The sequence below is a fragment of the Cygnus olor genome, chromosome 5 (assembly GCF_009769625.2).
Source record: "Cygnus olor isolate bCygOlo1 chromosome 5, bCygOlo1.pri.v2, whole genome shotgun sequence".
Classification (NCBI taxonomy): Eukaryota; Metazoa; Chordata; class Aves; order Anseriformes; family Anatidae; genus Cygnus; species Cygnus olor.
The window spans coordinates 50,003,915-50,025,513 of NC_049173.1; the positions used below are offsets into that span (position 1 = coordinate 50,003,915).

A 21,599-nucleotide genomic window follows, 5' to 3' on the forward strand; every position below is an offset into this window, starting at 1 on the left:
TACTTGCTCATTCTCTTGTTGGAGCAGGCTGGGTTTTTCCTTTTAATGTCATTTAAAGGTCAGGAGGAGGCCAACAGACACCAGTTTTCAAAGATAACAAAACGGGCAATCTTTACCGTGATCTATCACTGTCTACTTTTTGGAGGACTTGCCTTTCTTGTTTGTGTGCTTCCCCCACGTGTTGAGGGAGTTTTGGCTCCTGGGAGGGCTGTGGCAGGGAGATAGCACCTCTATGGTGAGTATGAGGGTAGTGGAAGAAGGTTGAAGGCTAGGGAAATTACATTGCAGTCTTTGGGTTATCCTTGAACAAATGGACTAGAAAGAGGTTTTGACAAGTGTGCTTTGATTATCTTTGAGGTATTGGACAGACAAATGGCAGGTTTCAGTTTAAAACAACCATTCTGGTTATGGTTATGAATTCCTTAATTTCTCACGTGCTTGTAGCATGTAGCTCCAACAGGGCCTTCCAGCTGATCTTCCTTTTTCTCTTTGCCGTTTAAGCACACACGTGGTATTTTGCAGCATACCTAAGTGTCTTGTCACGGCTTTGCTTATGTAGAGAAACAGCGCTGTAGGCCCTAAAGTGACCTGCAAAATCAACATGCTCTGCAAGTACGCAGCAGTTCCAGACCAAAGGAGATTTGGCATGTTCATAATAAATGTGCTTTTGGGGAGCTGGAGGAATTGCCCAGATGTAGGGAGTGTTTGTTATGTATACTGCAGATTACATGCATAGCAGACTTTAAAGGTCTTTTTTTTTTTTTTAGAGACTCTTTAAGGGCAGTTCTTACTTTAAAGAATAAAAAAATAGTAAACCAGTCAGTATTTGGGAACTGTAATCCCCTTTGTTATTGTGGCAGAGAAGCACTTTGAAGCAGACAAGGCATCTAAACAGCTTTTTAAGATTTTCAGTTGGAATGCTGCAGTCGGTTTCAGTCACCTCATTACCAAAAATTGGCGGGAGTTCAGAGAAGAGTGACAAAAATGATTAAGGGACAGAGAGATTGATTTATGAGGAGATATTAAAAACTGCTAAATTATGCATATCTCAGCTAAGCCATGACTACGCAGGAAGATAAAGCTATCTACGCCGTATGCGCAGGGTGCAAACACTGTTCAAGGAGGGATTATGTAGTTATGTATGCTGGGGTATAGCTAAGAGTAGAAGGATGAAATTAGGAAAGAGAAAACAAAGATGAGTATCAAGGAAATCTCCTTGGCAGTCAGACACATTGAAGCTGGGATGTAATCTCCTAGAAATGTTGAAACTGTGCTGCCTAAGGTTTTTAAATGAGACTAGACAGAGCAGTAAATAAGCTATAAGGTGCTAGGTTTACAGTGGGTGAAAAGACTGCTCTACCTAAATGAGTCTGCTTAAAAACTATTCTGTTCTTACTGGGTGTGCATTCACCTAACTCACAGGGCCTTATTTTCCTGAAAGGATTTTCTGGGTGTGTATTACCCTCAAAAAGGAGTTTCAAATTCAAACTGAGAATTTGAGAAATGTCAACACTGCCATTGTATCAATTCAAAAAAGCAAGTTGGAGAAACCAGAACCAGTGGTAAATTAAACACTACACACCAGTTCTCGGCTAGAACTGTTGGCTTATAAGACTTGAGCAAAACTGAGTTTGTCATAAGGGGAAGCAAAAGGCAGTGCTGCCTTCCGTATGTCTTCAGGGTGAACAAAAGTTGAGCGCCTAACAGTGCTTGTTACAGGGACTCTCATGAAAGTGAACAGAAGGCTTAGCACAACTGTGGGTGGACTAAACCTCTGTTAATTCTAATGAATCTTGTATGAATTAGAAATTTCATCTCCCTTTGCTCAGAGAGACAAGGTGTGTTTGATTGCCAAGTTACTCCCACATATTCAGTGAATTGACCAACTGTTGCATTGTGACCTGTTGTTGATTGCTTAAAGGCTATTTCACTGCCTGGATAGGAGAATCTCTAATGAAAGATCTCACTTTCTCTTTTCGCAGCAGCAAATCCCTTGCTTTGTTCTACTGCCCGATTCCACTGTAAAAATGGTCTTTGCATTGATAAAAGCTTCGTCTGCGACAGTCAAAATAACTGTCAAGACAACAGTGATGAAGAAAGCTGTGAAAGCCCTCAAGGTAGGCATAAGGTTTTTATTCTAATCTGCAACATTATCCCAACTCCAACTAATGCGGAGCAGGCACAGTAGAAAATATGATTCTCTTGGCTTGCTCTGTGTTTGCTAGAGCTGTGGTTTCCTAATCCTGCAAATGAGTGAAAAACTGTGTGTGTTTTGTGTGTATGCGTGTATTTCATTATCAGTGTTCAGAGGACTGTTATCTTTCTCAGATTAATAAAAATGCACTGCTGCAGGAAGTGTTTATAATCTGTCATCCAGAGCTCGCTGAAGTTTCTGGGAATGCATTTAGTGACTTCCAAGAGAGACGGATTGGACCCAGAGGGATCAATAATAGAACTTCAGTTTGAGGAAGTTTGGTGGTCTGTCCGCTTACCAGATCAGTCCGTGTAGGCTTAAAGCTTTAGGCCCTCATTGCTCAGTTACTTTCTGCAGGGTATGTTTCACTGTGGGAGAAGACTACAGTGAAAGAATACATTACTACCCTTTTTAATTTCTGTTTCATAAGGAGAAAAAAAAATGAAGTCAGGGAAAAAGTTTTTACTAATGATTGAAAATTGTTTGTATTGAGTCTTGTGAGAATCTCAAAACACAATCTCTGGCATTTTTTTCTTTTCAACTTTTGCTCTATCTCTGCATACAGCGTTCCACGCATTTGTTTTTTGTAACTTAGTACCATGGTATTTTATGAAACATGAAATATATATGAATGACCTGAGGGTGACGAATGATGTGTATCAGGCATCAGCTGCTAAACATTTTCATGTCTGAGTTACTACTGAGAGACCAGAGTAGGAAAGAAGGGAGACTGGGTGGATGTTTGCAGGGATATCGCAGTGCGCTGGGACCTATAGAGAGCAGGATACATGAAGGGAGAGAGAAGGCAGGGTATGAAAGATGAAATCTGAGAAATTGAAGGAGAATTACTTCAATATTTAGCTGCACTGATGATTTAGTCCTTCATGAAAGAGAAAATAATTCAGAGCTCAACACGGTGATAAATATTCTTGACAACTCATAAGGGAAGAAGGAAAACAAGCAGCAGCGATGTCAACAAAAAAGGGTTTAGAGCAGTGGTGTGTGATGATCTCTTCTGTGTGGTTTCTCTGCTTAACCTACGAGCTCTTTGTTGGGCTCGGGATGTAAAAGCTGAATGGGTCATCCTGGTACTTGTCCTGGTACTCGCCCGGGCTGTGTCACGTCCCGGAGATGTAACTCAGCTCAGAGAGAACCTCTTGCACTGCGGTTGTCTTGGGGAAAGGGAAGGGAAAAAGGGCTTGTGAGTGCATAACACTCTGTATTGCTCCTGCAGTAGTGCTGCTGTGCTGAGGGGTGAATTGTTTTTCGCTATGGGCCTAGGGCAGCCTAATAAGATTAATGTGTGTGGTAAGGTTTTTTGTTGGGTTTCTCTTTTTTTGGCATCTGTAGCTTAAAGCAGCAGTGTTCTTTCCAAGGTTGGGATGGCTGCTTCCTCTGCAGATTAATTGGCTGGATTGCCTCCAGGTTGTTTGTTGTCATGACAATCTGCTTTTGGAAGTGACTGTCAGGCTCAGGAGAAGAAAAGAGCTGTATTTCATGAAGCCGCTACTTTGTCTTTATCTTTGGTCCTTCTGGAAAAGTCAGATTAGTAAAGGGGGTTAAGCAAAGTAATTCTGCCTCTTTCTATGCATGAAAGAGCCCCCAAACAAGGAAAAAGGAACTCTTTCATTAGGACCAGAGCAGCAAAGAGTTGTTTTTATTTATATATTAAAAAAGAAAAACACTCAAAGTACAAGATTGGGGATAAGGAGTTTCCGAGGTGAAATTCTGGTTCTGGGATGCGTGTGTGATTGTCTCTGTCCTTTAGCTGTTCAAGAGCTTCCCTGAATTGCCATTTCCCCATCTGTAAGTGGGATACGTTTGTATACCTGTCTTTCAAAGCGAGGATTAAACAGTGTAATGTGCTCAGCTTCCCATCTGAATGTAAATGAAGATTCCCTCTGGAGTTTGCAGCTATGGGTATGTCAGTCCTGGCTCCCAAAGACACCAAATACTTTGTGTGAATTGAGAATTTGAGGCTACAGTGGACAGGGTCTTTCATTTCTCACAATTCTTTCTATGGTAATTTATAATTACCATAATTATGATGAGTTTTGTGTTAACACAGCACCCAAGAATCCTGGTCATTAACCAGAACTCGAGTGTTCTGGGTGCTTAGGGACAGAACAAAGCAAATCTGTAGGGCATTATAAAAGTAAGATGGAGGATTTTCTTTCCACTAGGCATGTTATCATGTCAAATGTAGTGGCTTTAATTCAGTGCAATTGAGTGCAGTCTGACATAGGAGATTGCCCTTCTGTGCTATTTTCCTATCTAAAAAATTGTTGATTTAGCAATCAGTAAGCTTTTGAACCACTCCCTGTAGTATGATAGTGTCATTATCGCCATTTAACAGATGGGGAAGAAGAGGCACAGATCAGCTAAACAAAACATGCTCAGAGTAACATCCGGGCTGGTAGTAGAGCTTCATCTCTGCTTGTCTGCTTCAGGGGAATGTAGTGAGACTTAATCAGTGTTTGCAAACTGTTTTGAGATACTATGATAACATGTGGAATAGAAGTGTGAATTATTAATTGGTACTTTGCTCTCCTTCTGCTCTTGGGTATACTGACAAGTTTTCTAAATTAACACCCCTTCCTACTCTCCATGAACTTCAAAGGCCTCCTTTATCCTGCTGTCATTACTGGAAAGCTCCGGTACCATATCTGTTTGGGTTGTGTCAGGTACTCCTTCACGCATAGGGTTCGTTTCAGTCAAACACGGTCACTCTGCAGGCTGGAAAAGAGGAATGTAACCCCCTTCTGAAAAGTGTGTCCCATGTCAAAGCCAGGTCAACACTTCAAAATGCACTCTTCTTGACAAGTAATGGCTTTGCTTGAACGCTGTGAGTTGAGATGAGCCTGAAGCTGTGGGTTTATAAAGATTCCTTTTAGTCATAAATAGGGGTGGATTTGTTTGGGGACAGGGGGAGGAGACAGAGGCCCCAAGGCAAAAACGGGAGTAAGGTCAGATTTCTGAAAACAACTCCCTGCCCTTCTTTGTCCTTAGCACTTGTTGCACATCTTATAAGGGTTTGCACATCTTAAGGGTGCAAGCAAGTGCTGTGTATCTTACAAGGGTCTGTACGTCATGGGGGAAAGGGTCAGTTTAAAAACTTAAACCATGACAATCTAGAAGCAAGTCAAATGATTCTGCTCTCATTCCCGACATGGGTATTTTAACCTTGGGCTGCTGTGGTAATCCTCAGAGCTGTTCCTTTAGTCCCACCCCAGACACACTCCGCTTGTCTCTGGTTTCCAGCACTGAAGTTGAATGGCCAGACTTTTCCCTTAGTCTAGTCTGTGGTATATTCATCCAAGTATCTGCCCAGTTTTAGGACTGGATGGGAGGATATAATTCCTTGGGTTATCCATACCAGCACATACATGTAACTCCTGGAATTGCTCTTTCACAGGCTTTATTCTGGTTTTAATGACACTTGCAGTGGCAGGGACTTGCAGTGACTGGGATTTCTGCTCTCATTCTGCACTTACTGGATCTTTATCCAAAAAAGTTGCTCTCCCCATCCACTTTTTTCCTCTTAGAGCTTTGAGTCCCTCCCATGCCCTGAATCCACTGCTGGTGGTAACCCATCTGAGCGGCCTTCTGCCCAGCACAGGGGATTCCCTGCTCTCTGACAGCCATCCACCAAACTAGAAGGGAATTCCTTGTTCTTAATACTTTTCAACAACCGTGCAAATTTGTTCAGCTCGAGGGCTACGTAACTTATTCCTTTAATTGCTTTTAATCTAAATGTGTTTTCACACTGCTTCTTCCTTAAAATTCTCCATTTTGTACTGTTGGTCTAGAGAGATTTAACACCAACAAAAGCACACTGGCTATTTGAATTCAAACTCCTCTTCCTTTCATGACCCTTCTTTTCTTTCCTACTAAGTTTGTTAAATACTTTTTTTAGCCTTAACCCCGTTGCCTAGGAAAGAGGGTTTCTTTGCACTAAGTCCACAGTCACTCTGACTGGTGCTGGCTCCAGTAATGTTGCCACAATTGGAGCTCTGCAGTTGTTAGTAAACAGTGCCGCTGTGGTCAAGTTATACACCACATGTTTTGGAGGTGTCCTACATTTGCACATTTGTGCTACATTTCTACAATACATTTGGCAATGGCCGCTGTTGCACTTGTGGATGCTTCCTTATTTATTTTTGTGTACTTTTAATTGAGTTCTCATTAGGATTTTGGTGTACCCCAGTATTCTAAAACAAATCTAGTAGCGTACACAGTTGGCAGAAGTCTCTGATCTTTCTTCCGTGGCATATATAAATTGCTTGTATAAAAATTGGCAGCATGCTGAAAATTGAAAAATCTGACCGTGTCAAAAAATCTGACAGCCAAGTGGAACAAACACTCCAAATTTCAGTGATATACCACGATACCCGATCTATAAAAAACACAAACCAAATAGCTCTCAGAGCATCCTGCTCCGTGTGGAGCTTGTAGCCAGCCCTTTGCAGATGGCAAACAGAAATTCTGGAATTCCTGAGTGCTGTGGTATCACTTGGGCTTCCCAAAGCCCCATAGTCTGAGTCTGGCTGCACGCGTTTCCTCTTATCGAGTCTCTCTGTCTCATTATTGACTCAGTCTGTAAACTGGAGCTCAACTGGCAATTACTGTGTGTCAGCTTAGTCCAATTCAGCCTACAGCTGGAATTTAATACTCGGAGGTAGACTGAACAGAAGCACAAACTTAAGAAGGGATACAAATAAAATGTCACTGAATGTTTTATTAAATAGAAGCTATGCCTGAGCGTATTTAGCTCTCTAATAACCCTGTTTTATAACACTTGCTGGATGGAAGTGATCCCGTCAACTGTGAATTCTGTCTTTTCTCCATTCCCTGATCAAGTTCAGGGTGCTGCTTTCCCTTTTCCTCTCCTCGTGAGATTGTTTGAGAGGGTTTTTGTCAAAAAGCAGATTGATACATCTGTGTGGAGTAAGGTGAGCTCCAGGATGCCCACGTTGGTACTAGTTAGTACTGGCATTTTGGATGGCTGATCAGTTCACCTGTGAACTGGTTTCAACAGTGGGTTTCACACCACAGTCCCTGCTGCCTTTCAAGCCAGTATTTCCTTTGTAAAATTGTTCATTTTTCCATTTCATTTGAACAGCAGGAAATAACGCAGAGGTTTTAGATGGCCCCAGCCCAGTTCAGAAGCATGGTGACTTCTGAAGGGGGCAAGGAGAGGAATCCTGACCTGACTGCACACGGAGGCTGTGCAATTTCGGGAGTGTAAAAAGCTGTGGGGATCACAGGGAGAAGCCTGGGCAGCTGGTACGAGTGTGTTCGAGTTGCTGCACCTTGCAGTTCCTTCAGCTTGCAGGGATGTGGGGGTTTTGCTGCAGAAGAGGCTTACGTGCCTGAGGAGGAGCCTTGCGGTGCCCCTGGGCACTTCGGCCTAGCATTTTGGCAGAGTAACAGAAGTGCTGCCAAAATGTTAGACCACTGCTGTTGGGAGAGCGGCTATTCTACTAGACGCAGCTGTAATGTATCCATAGACAAGCAGTGACTTCAGGTCTCCAAACGGGCAACAAACTTGCTGAAAAGGCTATCTGTGCATCTGGGAGGTGTCCAGCCCACCTTCCGTGGATTGGAGCTGAAAGCAGTTACAGCAGGGGATGACTTGGTTAGTGTAAAAATCAGTTGTATGACCTTCATTAAATCTTAGGTGAGTAGTTCTGCTACTCAGGGCTCACTGTGTTTGCCAACAGCTTTAGAAGCAGGAAAAAAAAAGGGGAGGATCTGGCGATTATCACCTGGCCCTGAAAGCAGTTCCTTAAAGACTGTATGGACACGGGTAGGGACCTGTCCCTGTCTCCAGCTCGTATTAAACCTGTTCTGTAAACAGGTTACTTGAGGATGCTGTGTAAGCCTTCCCTAAACTGCAGCTTACTCTAATGATGGAAATGTCCTTCTTATGGGAGTGCATTATTGGACTCTTGCTGTAATCTGGTGGTGGTGTGGTGTGGTTTTTTTTGTTTTTGTTTTTGGTAGCTGAGGCTGAAATTGTGGTTCTCAAGCTAGGTAGGAAAACAGTGCAGACAGGCGGTAACCACGTATCAGCTACTTTGCTTTCAGCCAGAGGCTGATTAGGGGAGCTGGGAATTGAGACTGTGAATGGCATGTTTTTTCTCACCTGTGCAGAAATGAAATAAGAGCTCTTAACAATTGTGTCCAGATATTTTTATCTTCACTTTGTTACATATGTCTCATTAACAGCTCCAGAAAAAGGTGATGACATGAGTATCCAGTTTCTTTGCCTGTGCTTCAAAACTTCAAAAACAGGTGATAAAATGTCAAGCTAGAGGAAGACAAGTTTAAAATAAAGGACATTTTTTCCCATTGTTCTTCAGGCTAATTAAATTCTCTCTTGAGCTCTCATTAGTAAAAATCAATTCCTTTCAAATACTTTTTCCACAAGTTTTTAACAGCATGTGGGTGTTTGAAATACGCCATACGTTTTGGCAATGTCATGCAATGTCCTGGCTGCTGAACTGCATTAACTTTTCAAAGATGTCAGTGTCATTTAATTGTGTGGAAGGCTTCTGTTGCAGAACAGTAGGCACAACCCCCCAGTCTTTTCGCTGGCAATGGGAGAGAATCCAGATGAAAGGCATGCATGTTGATTTTTGACTTTCTGTAGAAAGACATCAGTTCCAGGTAAGGTGGAAAAGGATTATAATGTTTGTATTTAAAAAGAAACTTGATTTCCTGTTAGCACAGTTTCAGTACCAGGAAGATCTTTTGTTGGTTTTGTTGTTGGAAAAAGTCATTGTCATAGCAAATGGGAGAAAAGGAATTAGGGAGTAAAGGGCCACAGCAAAGGCTTTCTGATTTAGGGCCACCGCACAGGTTTTCTGGTTTAAGTATTGAAGAGGAGTTCTCACTAGCAGAGTGAGAGTTACATTGGCCACCTCTTCATTTTCTAGCCCTAACCTTCATTCATCAGACCTGGCTGCCTTAATTCTGCTTCCAGGCCCAGCCGAGAACTGGTCTGCATGGAACTGGTCTGCATGGCTTTCCTGCCAACTCTGGCCCATCAGCCCTGCACCTTCCTTGGGGTGGCAATCCTTGGTCTTTAGCCTGACTATTAGCATTAATCTGAGCTAGCTGATAAAGCTTCAGCATAAGTCGAGCTTTGAGACCTATCTGTGTTGGCCATGGCAGCAGAAAGTCTAATGCTAATTTAACCTCCAGTGCCTTCACAAATCTTAGTTTGGCATTCTTGTGTCTGTAACCACTAATTAGAAATGATTTCCTAAAGGGAATGACTGGGGTAGCTTGCTACCTTAAGAAGTTTGTGCAGGAAATTGAGCGGAGAGCACAAGAATTTTCTTGCTCCTTAGGAGTGAGTTGAGTTGTTCTTTTTGTCAGCAGCAGGATTACATTGAAGATCAATTTTGCTGCTCAGACCTGCGTGAGCAGGAAGAAAACATCCCAGAATCTTCTGTGAGGCTTTTGGGTTTTGCTTTTTATTACTATCATCTTTATTTTTATTTTTTTTTTCCTGCAGCTGCTGCAGTAAAGTTGGTGGAAGTGGCTCCTAAAATGTCAGGCTGCAATTCTGTTCCCAGCTGAAACTATTTTTGCACATGGTTAAAATCTGTATCTGGGAATAATTTGTGACATGTGAGCTCTGACAAAGCTCATATGTGTGTTCTTACTCAAATGTAAAGCCACAAGCAAGTCAACATGACCAGGTGTAAAAATTAGTGTCTACAGCCAGACGTTGTAGCAGTTTAATACAGAATCAGTTATGTAATTGACTTAAATCAGCATGATTTCTGTGTAGACGGTCCCCGAGAGCAGGGTTACCAAGGTTTGTTGAAAAGTTTTACTGATATCTGCTCAGCAAGAATAAAAGCGGTGAGTCTGGGTCAGCCAGATGTCTCTGCAACTGGAAGCTGTGCTGGTGCACTGCACTTGCCTTGTAGGAGAGCAGTGAGAAATGCAGAATTGCCCTCAAATGCCCTGTGTTGGGGGGACCTTGTTAGGTCTGGACAGTTTGTGTCTGCTTTCTTGAGAAATCCTTGTTTAGATTAATTATGTTTTATCTGTAAGTGGCTTTACGTAGCTGGCATGGCCACAATTTTACCTTGCCTTACCGAAAATACAGCTTCATATATTTTAAGATAAATAAGGGTGTGGGAAGCTGTATGTATTTGAGGGATATCTCACAGCTGTGTTGGTATTAACGTCGGCGTGCCTACTAGACATCTCCATGCCTTTTTGGAAGAAGGAGTGGGAATGGAAAGCTGGTTGCAGCCAGTTCAGAGGGAGGGTTAACTTTCTGCAGCTGAAGCAAATGGCTTTTGTGTCTACTGCAGGTCATGCTTCAGTTGCTGTACCAGTCTGCTGTATTCACTGTGGAGCAAAATTGCTTCAGGGTGATGTTTAAAACCCAAGGAAGTTGCCAGCTGGGGTTCCAAAGAAAGGTATTTCATGCTGCCTGGTCTAAAACTAGCAAATGAAACTTGATAAGCAAATGGATTACCCCCAAAAACAAAGTTTGTTGCCAGACTTTAGATTAAACGAAGATTGATCCCCAGTCAAGCATTTCAGTACCTGTAAATCTGTGAAGGATGGGGCTGTTGAATTCTTAGCTTTACCTTCTTTGCTGCTCTTGCATTAAAACTTAGGTCCCAGAGTCTGATCAAGCTTTCTTGGAAAGCTGGGCACCACAGCAGGCTTTCTGCCTACTGAAAGTTGTGGTGAGAGACACCATGCCAGTCTTCAGTCTGTGTGCTGCTTCCTGAGCTTGCCAAACTAACTCAAGCTCCCATCTCACATTACCAGATATTCTGTGCTAATTTGCTGTAAAAGATTATGTTAAAAATCCATATTTATAAGGGATGTTAAAAACATAAAGCAATTACATGGTTTTCAATTACATAAACATCAACATGCAATGGGAATTAGAAGCTGAATAATTAATTTTCTGTTCACTTGTAATATGGAGTTTATGCAAACAGTAAAACCTGGAGAACAAGCAGAGGGAGGAGTGCAGAGGGAACAGTGAGGGAGTGCCATAACGTCTGGTCTCCAAACTAGCTTTTAGTATCTCTGTTCCAGTCCAGATCAGATGTCCAAGTAGATATTGGCTGCCGAGGAAAGGAGCGATCTGGTGAGAGCATCTGGTGAGCACTGGGTGCAGAAGTTGTGTTTGTACCTACACCCTGTAGTTAAGTAGTACTTATATTATCCTGGCTGAAGGTTTGGAAAATGGGGTGCATTTCTCATGTCCTGAGCACAGAGGTAGCAGCAGCGACAGCCACCTGGATTCTTCTTCCTGTTGACCTGGTTGACCGTGGGCTTTTTGGGTAAACTTGTCGTATGCCTTATCTCTGTTTTACAGGTGAAGAATACCAAACTTCTTACTTTTGAAAGCTTTATGATGGATTATAAAGTAATGTGAGGAAAATAAATATGAATCATTTCTGAATATTATCTGTCAGCTGCTGTGCACCTGCAAGTCACTGTGAGGTCCGGGCATTGGTGCCAAATTACATCCTCCCAGGCTTCAAAGCAGAAGCTTCAAGGTCTGCTCTCTACCTTACGTTAATTTATTTTAATAGCATTATTGCACCACAGTAAACGCAGCAATTACCAACTAGTTCTTAAGTGGAAATAATTTTGGGAATCCGATGTTTTGGTTAAGAGATTATGTAATATGTTCAACTGTACTAAAACCTCAGGGATTTAAACTAGCATTTTCCATTTGTTCAGCTGCTTATTCTTAGATCCTCATTTCCCTTTCCTTCCTATGTGCTGAATAGCTAGGAAGCACCAACCTCATTGTAGTGATGGCTGTCCAGGAAAACACTTCGAAGACTTCTTGAAATGGGCTTTTCCATGGTGGATGGTGCTCATGATTTACCCTCTACAAATGAAGACTTAAGGTTTGTAGAAGTAGAAAACAATAAGCATGTGACTTGAAGAAAGCAACGCTGTGAGGGAGAGGGAGGTTATTTCCTTGGTTAAGAGCTGGACGACTACGATCAACCAGGAAGAGGCAGGAGGATGAGAAGAGCATATGTTCGTTCAAGAGCTAGCAAATTCCAACTGTTTTTTTTTTTTTTTTCTTCTGTTGTTTATGCTTGCTAGTGAATCCAACTTTGGCTGACCAGGTCGGATCAGGTATGTTGGTGATCAGTTGGACTGAGAGGACCGTAAGAGTTGGGCTCAGACAGCAGGGTGGCTGCAGCAGGTGTGGGAGGACTGAAGCAGCTGTTGTGATAAAAGTGAAACATGGCGGTCGTGTGCAGAGCCTGGCTTTCAAACAGGGGATGGAGATGATAGGAAGGGCTGAAGTCGTGTTCCTGGTTTATAAAATTGTATTTTGTTTTATGAAAGGATCACTTGTCCTGTAGTCTTGCCATTTGCTCTTCTGTGGTATCCAGCTGATACAGCGTGAAGACTGAGATGGTGGTAACAATCAGCTCTTATACCCACCCATACCATTGTTTTTGTGATGAATCAGATGCCAAGGTTTACATTCCTGAGCCCGATACCTTATTCTTTCCATTGAGCTTGCAACACCCATGTGATTGAATCACTGAGTTTTTGTACAAGCCGCTGCTGGGCTATCTCTTGTCTTCCAGCCTGCCCTTTTCACCACTTTTTGATATATAAATCCCAGAAAGTTGATGATTAGTTGGTGGCGGCGAGAGATCAGATTCTAGTTATGACTGATAACTGTAAGAAAATATCCAGAGCACTTTCCTGGCCAAATTGGATGTAATTCAGGACTCTGTACGTGAAGGAATCTGGTTGGAGGTGCCTGAGGAAGCACACTGAGGCGTTATCGTGTGCTTCCATGCTGCAGCAAGGTGCAGCCTGATCCCTTTGCAAGCTGTATGGCTTGTCGGAGGTGGAAACCAAGCAACGTGGAAAAACACTTGAGAAATGAGCTAACCTGCTAATAATGAATTTTCCAAGAAGACACAAGAATGCTTTTGGTCTCTGCCTTTCTTATCTGTACATCAGTCTTGAGTTCAATCTTTCCTGAAAACCTACTATAAATACGGAACAGAAAAAACAGACTGAACATGTTCTTGCAATTTTGTGTTCATCATTTTAGATTATGTCAAATTTGTGCTTCTGTCTGGTTTTGTTTATTGCATCCTTTCCGATAAACCATCCAAACCTTTTCCTCTTGTTAGTTTGCTTTCTTTCTCTCTCCAGTTCTTGTCACGTTTTCTTCATATGCTTGGTTTTGGCTTTTGTTGATGCATCAAACAAGGGGAACTCTACATTAAGCTGAATTCAGACTTCAGTCACCTACACAGAGTTAAAATACTATCAAATTTTGTTGCTCTGTTCAGGTAAATCTTTCCTATTCAGTACTTATGTTCTAGTGTCACCCTGGAGGGGTAGGTGGTGGTCTAGGCTTTGAACACACAAATTCAGAAAACAAAAAAAAAAGAGTGAGAAATCATACATCCCTGAGAAGACTGGATAGAAATTCCTTTATTCCATACAGCTCTCTGATATGGACCATGTCTCTCCTCTCTGATATGAGTGCCAGATAGTGGCCCTCTGAGAACATCATCCAGCTGGCAGTATTCATAGCAAATGTGCATCTTGTTTATAATTTCAACAGACTTAATGCTACAAGTTTAATGGTGTCTGTAAGTCACAGGTAAGAGTGAGTAGGAGTCAATTCCTGATCCAGTTGTGCTAAAGCTGTTAGAGCAGGAATTTCCTTTCCACCTGTTTTACCACGTGATTTGTACTACGTATGCTTTATTGCCTTGATTTATAGCATATGTTATGAGTTCCTCTGACACTGTCAGCAATTCCATGCATACGGTTTGCCAGGTAGGAGCAGTCTCCTAATGCTTTTGCCATTAGCTCTGTGCTTTGGCAGCAGTGTTTTCCTGTAGGACACCGGAACCCAGCACGTGCAATGGAAAGGGGAATCTTGAAAGAAGCTGCTGCATTAGACTTCTGTTGGAGAGGGAAGTTTCCACAGGAGCTAGGCTAATAATCTACCTCCTGGGTGCCAGCTGTGAGCGACCAGTTGATCAGCCCTCTGTCATATGCAGCTCATGGCAGCAAATGAAGCATCGCAGCAGTTGGTGCAAAGCAGGAGCTGTGCTAGTTAAAGTTGCTCACTCCCATGTTAAAGGGATGAGGGTGAGGAGACGTTGCAGTATGGCAGAAGGCAGGCTGCTGCTGCAAGTCATCTTGCATCGTTTGTCATGGCTATGCATCCATGAATGGTGTGTTGGAAGAAAATCTCTCCTGGGTTTCTGATGTTTTTCAACCACAAGTCTTCTTTATTTGGAACAGGGTTGAGTTCTTTGCACTGCTCTTCCCTAAGCTTCTCCATCTCTGGAGCTGATTGAGGAGAGCAAAAGGGGGAGAAAACCACCAACAGAGAAAGTCATCCTTTTTCACTTCCTTGCTGTTCCAGATGCTACAAGACTGCCTCTCCAAAACAGCTACATTAATCTTATGGCAGTTGCCTCTGGAAGTGTAATCCCAACAAATTCTTCTCTCTCTCCCAATGTGTTCATCTCTTCTCTTGGCTGTTTGAAGGTGTTTCTTTAGCTTTTTCCTCTTCCTCTTCTCTTTCCTTCTTGTCCCTTCTACTTTTATGCTGCGTACCTCCATCCTTTTCACACAGGGAAAGGAATGTCTCTCTTGTGTGGGTGCTGTGGTTATGTTTCAGCAAGAAAACCAAAAGTTGTGATGGTGGATTTTTTTCAAAGTGCCTGTTTAGATGTACAAATAATGCCAATTTTAGTAGGTTCTGTGCTCCTAGGCATATTTGAAAACACCACCTTTTTATGTAAGATCAAGATTTTTAAAATGGAGATAAAAAAGCACTGTAGAAAACTTAATGCAGACAACTTTTCTCTGCTTGGGAGAGCACCAATTTGAACAGATACCACGTGGACTTTTGTTTCACTTCTCTCCTACTTAGAGGCTTCAGAAATGATCTCCTCTCCTTGCCAATTCCATTTGCCCTGTGAGCGCTGCTCTGCCAGGCTTTGTGCAGTGCAGGCTTCAAGGCCTCAGGTAGTGAGGATTTCGTTACAGTTCCCAGATCATTATTCTACCTGCAATTCTCACAGTAAGTTTTCCTGTTCTGACTTCACCTCTCCTCTAGAGCAAAGTAAAACTCTTTGAGTATTACGTTCCCTGCTTGGTTTCTGGGCCCCTACAAACCTGTAGTGCAGGTCACTTACTGCAGGTAGAGAATGACTCTAACCTTTACCTTTCCTTTCTGTTTTATGCTGAGAACAAACTCTAGTTCTTAAATATACCTGGAACCCAAATCAAGGAACGGATATATCTCAGCTTTTGTGGATGAAGACTGATGTTGAGATTAAAAAGCACCACCACACTACTTTACTTCTACTCTTACTATAAACCATACCCTGAATGTGCACCATGTGTTAGTGAACACCCATTCTGCGTGCATTTTTTATGAAGGTCTCAGGCTGGTTGTTGCTGACGCTTGCTAAATTACTCTTACAAGAAGATTCTGCTTGTCCTGAGATAGGGTCAGGTAGGACTGAGCATGCCTACTGGCTTGCTGATTTTTCAGTGGTGAAATCAAGCTGAATTCAGGACCACTCTGTCATTAGGAACCTATTAAACTGTTGCTCTATGGCTTCATCTTTAAATGTGGACCTTACTATTAACGTTTGGTGTGTGGTTCATGCTGTCCTGATTGCCTTCTGTCCTCTGTTTTCTGTTTTTGTTTTTTCCCAAGTCTCATATGTTTGCATAGGTGCATCATTTCAGAGGAATACAGGAGGGATGCAGATGTTATGACTTCATTTATTTATTACACTGTTTGGGCTTTTTTGATCTCTGGATCTCAAAACAACATTCAAATAAGGATTCTCTTTCATTTTTCTTGGCATTAGTTTCTCTCCCCATGGATGGAAGTGACTTAAGTTGGTTCTCACAGTCAGTGACTGATAAAAAAACATGACTCCACCCTCAGTCTAGTTGAATTTATTACGTATTTCTATTTTCCTAGATCTCAATTTCCAAGGCCTCCTTCTGCCCTGCACAGTTTACATTTAGGGTTTCAGGCTGAATGTGTGCCCTGTGGGCCTGGGGAGGGGAAAGCTTTGCGCAGGGTTTCCCTTTTCCATTTTGCTTGGCTGTCCCTTAGCCCCTTAGCCAAGGGTCCAGACCCTTGTCCCCAGCCTGGCCAGGTCCTTCCTTGCTGGGGACTGTGCCTGGGGCTGCAAGCTAAAGGCGGCAGCTCTGCGGTAGCCCCAGCAAGCTCTTGACAGCATCTGTTGTCATAGGCATTTTAAACTGCATGAAAACATGTTTCCTTTCTTCTCAGGAAGCAGAAACGTGTCTTACTTGCCAAGTATTGCATGAAATGTCCAGAAAGAAGATCTGGTTAGGAGGAGACCTTCCTTGGGAAGGTAGGAGAAGAGGAAGATAGGATTTGTGGGGTTTTGTTGTTACGTTTTGTTTCTGTTTTGGTTTACTGCTTTGAAACTACACCTATCACGGTTTATAAAATACTTAAATCTATCTGCCTACTGGCTTGTTAGTTTCCATTTTAAACCTGGATATAATTGACGTAATTTTATAAATACTGAAAAAAAAATGAGAAAGTGTAATACTACTTGAGGCACCTTGTTCTTCAGAGCATTATGTATATCGCTTTCTCTGCCAGTTCCTTTTGCAGAACGGTTATTTGCAGCTTCAAAGTATTTATACTGCTTAAGAGCAGTGTTAAGTATCTTAATTAGCTTGGAAAATGTTCTGGGCTTTTTTGTTCTTTAATATATTTTAAAGATATTTTCTATGGTGAGACTTCAAAGTGCCACTTCTGCAATTCCTTTGACTGTGCAAGTGAGCTGTCATATTCTCCAGAACTGAAGCTACCTGCTAGCATTTGTTTTGCTTTCAGGACATTTCATCAGATCCTTTTTTTGCAGATAGGCCCACAAGCCACATTCAAAATTGTCAAGAAGAGTTGGTGCTGCATCACTGAGCCGTTTATAGCAAGGAGGAGGGAGAAGGCTGGAGGGAATGCTGTATGCTTTGCTGGGGTGCAACATGTTAATGGGCTGCGTACATCCTCCTTGTACATTGCCCAAAGAAAAAGGGGCACCTGCCAAGAGCCTGGGGTCGGCACAGGAAACCAGCCTCTGTCCAGTGCTCTGGGGTCTATGCCCACCCCTCCAGTCCTCAGCTCTTTGCATTTTGTTGTTTCATCTCAGTGTTTCATTGTCAGTTAGCGAGCTACTGACAGATTTTAATAAATGTGTCGTTGCTAGAAGAATATACTCGAATGTTAAGCAGAAACTTCTGAAGCTGTAAGTGGGCATTAGAAGTTGTCTGAGGGAGTTCAGCTGGGTGGAAAGGGGGATCTCTTTGGCCAAAATACTGAACTCCCTGAGAGTCCCGTTTCTACCCCCACCCCCAGCAACTTGTTGCTGCTGCTTGTTAAAAACATATTTATCCAGTCTCACAAAGGTATTCAGCGCTCAGTCTCACATTCATTTGTTGGTGGTGCGGCACTAGTCGCCCTCTCACGACCCTTGGTGAAAATCCTTTCATTTGCCCTTCAAGTCATGCCTTCAAGTGCAGGCGGTCGTTTGACCTTCCGTCACTTGCTGAATCCGTGGGGATCTGCTGAAACGAGACAGAATATGTTCGCTATGGAAGAGCACAAGAAGGAGAGATTACTGCTCGTACTGGTAATTCTGAAGGCTGCCTATTCTCTTCTTTTACTCTCTAATTAGGCAAAATACTCTGGCATCTCCCCACCAGCTCGTTTGACAGTTTCTGATGGACATGAGAGGGATGGTGCGTGTTAGGCAGCATGTCTCAGTGGTATGAGAGCATCTCTGGGCTCTTCTGCTGTAGCTGATGCCACCCTTTCCTGGAGCTGTTTGCCACTAGAGATGGCAAACAGCCTTTGGGGAAAAAGCACTGTGTGGTTGGTGTGTTTTTGGCTCCATTGGTGCAGGAGCAATACTGGAAAAAGTAGAAAAGTAAACGTAAGTGGGAGATAAGACCCTTTCCCACTGTGCTGGCTCAGGGAGAGGAGGGCGAGGATTTCAGGGCTGTCCTGTGGCAGGTAAGTGTGGGTGGCGAATGTTGGCATGCTCCGAGTGGGTGCATTTGCAGAAGATGGCGTCATCCTGGCTTTTCCCAATTTGTTCTGTCCTGTACCTTAGCCAAGTGTTCTGTCAGCCCTGCAGAAAGCCACTGCCTCTTCTTTCACCTGCTTAGCTCAGCTCACGAACCTCACAAGGACGAGGCAGCTGTCTGCTGTCACTTAAGCAGTGCTCACTGTTACGGATTGTGGTGCCGGCTCTGCTCGAGCCTTGGGCGCGCTGTAATGGAAGCAGAGGTTGGGCCCGCTGAGGGAGAGCTGGCATGGCAGCAGAGGGTCTTGGTGAGACATGGTGCTCGTTCCTGCAGGTCGTAGTAATCTTGCTGTACTGACTCACGGTCAGTTAGATAAACATATTACTGCATCTTTTTTCATGTTGCATATATTTTTATCTATCAAATGTACGTTTTAAAAACATAGTACTTCATGTAGGCCTCCAGAGCCCAGGCTGGTTCTTTCCATGCTCAGTTGGATGCCTTTTACTTCCAATTTTTCCTCACAAACCACCAAAAGCTAATTTCATTAGAATAACTTGCTCAAAAGAAATGTGTTTGGAGAAGTCCAGAAGGCTAAGTGGGAGTCTGAGTGCTCTGACAGAGAAACCGCATTGCTATCGGTGAGCGCTTTGTGCTGTGGTAGTTCTGCTTTTAGGTAGCTTTCTAGATGTGTTGCATTGAGGGCAGTGGGCACAGACATTGTAATACAAGCCCTGTGAAAAATGCCAAAAATGAACTGCAGATCAGGTATTGAAACCTTGAAGTACAGGACCATATTTCAGTCAGAATGAAGCCTTTGAACGTTGCAGAATCTTCTAGTGCGATGCTGAGGCTTTCTCTAAAAATGGCTGCCTAATCTGCAGAATTCCTATTTCTACTGTTTGCAGTAGTGTTTTCGTTTTCTTTCCCTTTCTTCCTCTCTTCACACCATCACATGCATCTCAGGAAACTCATGTACCCTAATCCTATGCTTAGCCCATGAGACCCAATGAGCTAATAACCTGAGAGTAAATTGCTGTGGCAACTGCATTCACAAGTATCATGAACAGCTTCTTTAAAGTGGTGTTTGATTACTTGAGACATGGGTTTCAAAACATTAAAACAGCTTAAATAATTACTTGGCTAAAGCAATAAAGTTCTGTGAATAAATTTCATTTTTTCCAACCCTCATTTTTTTCCTTTCCAGAAAATGGACAAGAAGCCTGTATTAAAAAGTAATTAAATCCACAACCCAAGCAAGACAGAAAATTCAAAATTTAATGCAAATGCAGTTTTTTCATTTTGCAGTTGATTGTTGCCCATTCACACACACACAAGTATGCACATCATTAGCATTGACAAAGAGCTGATGGTTAACTTTGAAATTCTTGGTTTCCAGGAGTTTATCTCACAATCTCATTATGTAAATGCATTTTTTTTAACTTGAACAGTTGCCATGAGAATAAGTGTCCCTCTCGAGCCCTGCACAGGATGCATCCTGCAAAAGCTAGGCAGAACTATCTGTTCTGTTGAAAGGGAGTCATGTTGCTTTGATTTATAATTAATCTTTAAGAATCTAAAGCATCGTGACAGTATAAAACAAACAAATCTGACTGTCTGACAGTGGTGTTTGCCAGATGAGACAGTGTCCCACATTGCATTGTATGCATTGCACTGTATGCACGGCACTGAGGCTTGGTGGACTGCTGCTGTGTAATTGCTAGCACTCCTGAAGAAAAGCTGTGTGGTGTGTGAGGCCATGCCTTGGTCGAAAATCTGTAGAAAGGAATATACTTTAAGAACATGTATCTCTGGCTATCTGGTAAAAATTGAAAAAAAAAAATCAGTATTGGAGCCTTAATTTTGCCATGCATATTCAGGACATGTTTGTGGGGAGGGTGATATCTGAGAAAACCTTATTTCCCTTGCTTCTAAAGGCCAGCTGTGTTTGTTGTTGGTTACACAGCTGATCAATGTGAGGAGGAAGGAGGGGAATTGCTGGAGTAATCCAAAGCCTGAAGCAGGGCAGTTGCTGGAGCTCCTGCTTCAGGTAGTTCACCTACCAAAAGGTAGAAGAGAAGCCTCAGTAAAGTCTACTATGTGGCTGTTTTCCTCCCCTGGAAGTATGTTTTATTAGAATGGATCTAACAAACTTCAAACAGAAAGGAAAGGTGGGAAGTGGGGATGGTTACAGAGAGCTGGCAAAGGCAAGTGAGTAGGTGGGGGCCTCAACAAAACAGCCACCACCACCAACAAAAACCCCACACCCTTAGGTGAACGCCCTTAGGTGAGATTGTTGCTTGGTATGAGATAAGATTTTTGCATTAAAGAATTTTGTTTGTCAGTGAAGAACTGTCTTCCACCTCTCTGTTGTGCCCTGAAGATGGAGAATGGGGCTTCTCAGCACTAGAAGACTTGTAGTTTGATTGTTGCAGAATACTTAATAAGCTATGTGTAGCTAGAGATGGCTGTCCATTTTCTAATATGAATTCATTTTCATGTGTATATATATTTCTCCAGTGCAATGAGAAGGCTTAAACTTTAGAGTAACATACAATACCTTGATGATTACTCAATATAATCTCTGCAATATCTGTATCGTGGTTTGGTTTGAATGCTACTTTGCTATTACCAGTGCTACAGCGCATCCTTCTGATAATGCTTCATCTTCCTTCCTCCTCACACCAGCAAGGTAAGGACCTGAATTTTGTTGGCTTGGCCTTTGCAGCCAGATGCTGCTAATAATACTGCTTCAGAGGTGAGCCATCCCAGCATCTCAGCAAATGCAGTCTGGCTGTCAGCACAGTCACCAGCCAGGGCACTGCCTCCTGGAGTAATATCCTCATCTGTGACGGGCACAACCCTGTGGGAATCCGCAGACTCGGATCACCTCTGCTGGTGGTGGTTTCCTTTTCATGGCTTCATGGCTAGATTCATGCATATGCAATCCACCACCATGGATTTTAACATTCAAAACATTTTTTTCCTGGTCTGATATAGTCATTGCTTTGAAATCTGAACTAATGTTTGGACCGCTTCCCATGTTTTGCCCCAGACCTGCAGGTATGCCTGTTTCATCATACTTTTATCACTTGAAAATGGGCCACTTCAGACACTTTCCTATATGAAAATTGAGCTAGATCTTTCTTAAGATTAACCTTAAAATTAGAAACTTTGCACTTGAATGTCCAGGTTCTGTGTAATTTGCTATGACTGTAAACACATAGTCTCTGTCATGGAAAGGTCAAACACACCAAGCCATTTCTGCCTGCATTTCACCAGCTTTCATGCTCCCATTGTACAGGTA

The 21,599-nt window shown here is 42.7% G+C and overlaps 1 protein-coding gene across 3 annotated transcripts in view; it reads left to right on the forward strand.

The window, feature by feature from the left end:
• LDLRAD3 (low density lipoprotein receptor class A domain containing 3) overlaps positions 1-21,599 on the forward strand; it is a 110,961-nt gene that overhangs the window by 53,654 nt on the left and 35,708 nt on the right. For 2 of the 3 annotated variants that reach the window (XM_040558335.1, XM_040558336.1), the window contains exon 4: positions 1,983-2,117. In XM_040558335.1, coding sequence (XP_040414269.1) covers positions 1,983-2,117 — 135 coding nt within the window. The remainder of the gene's footprint in view (positions 1-1,982; positions 2,118-21,599) is intronic. The other variant, XM_040558337.1, reaches the window with a different exon arrangement.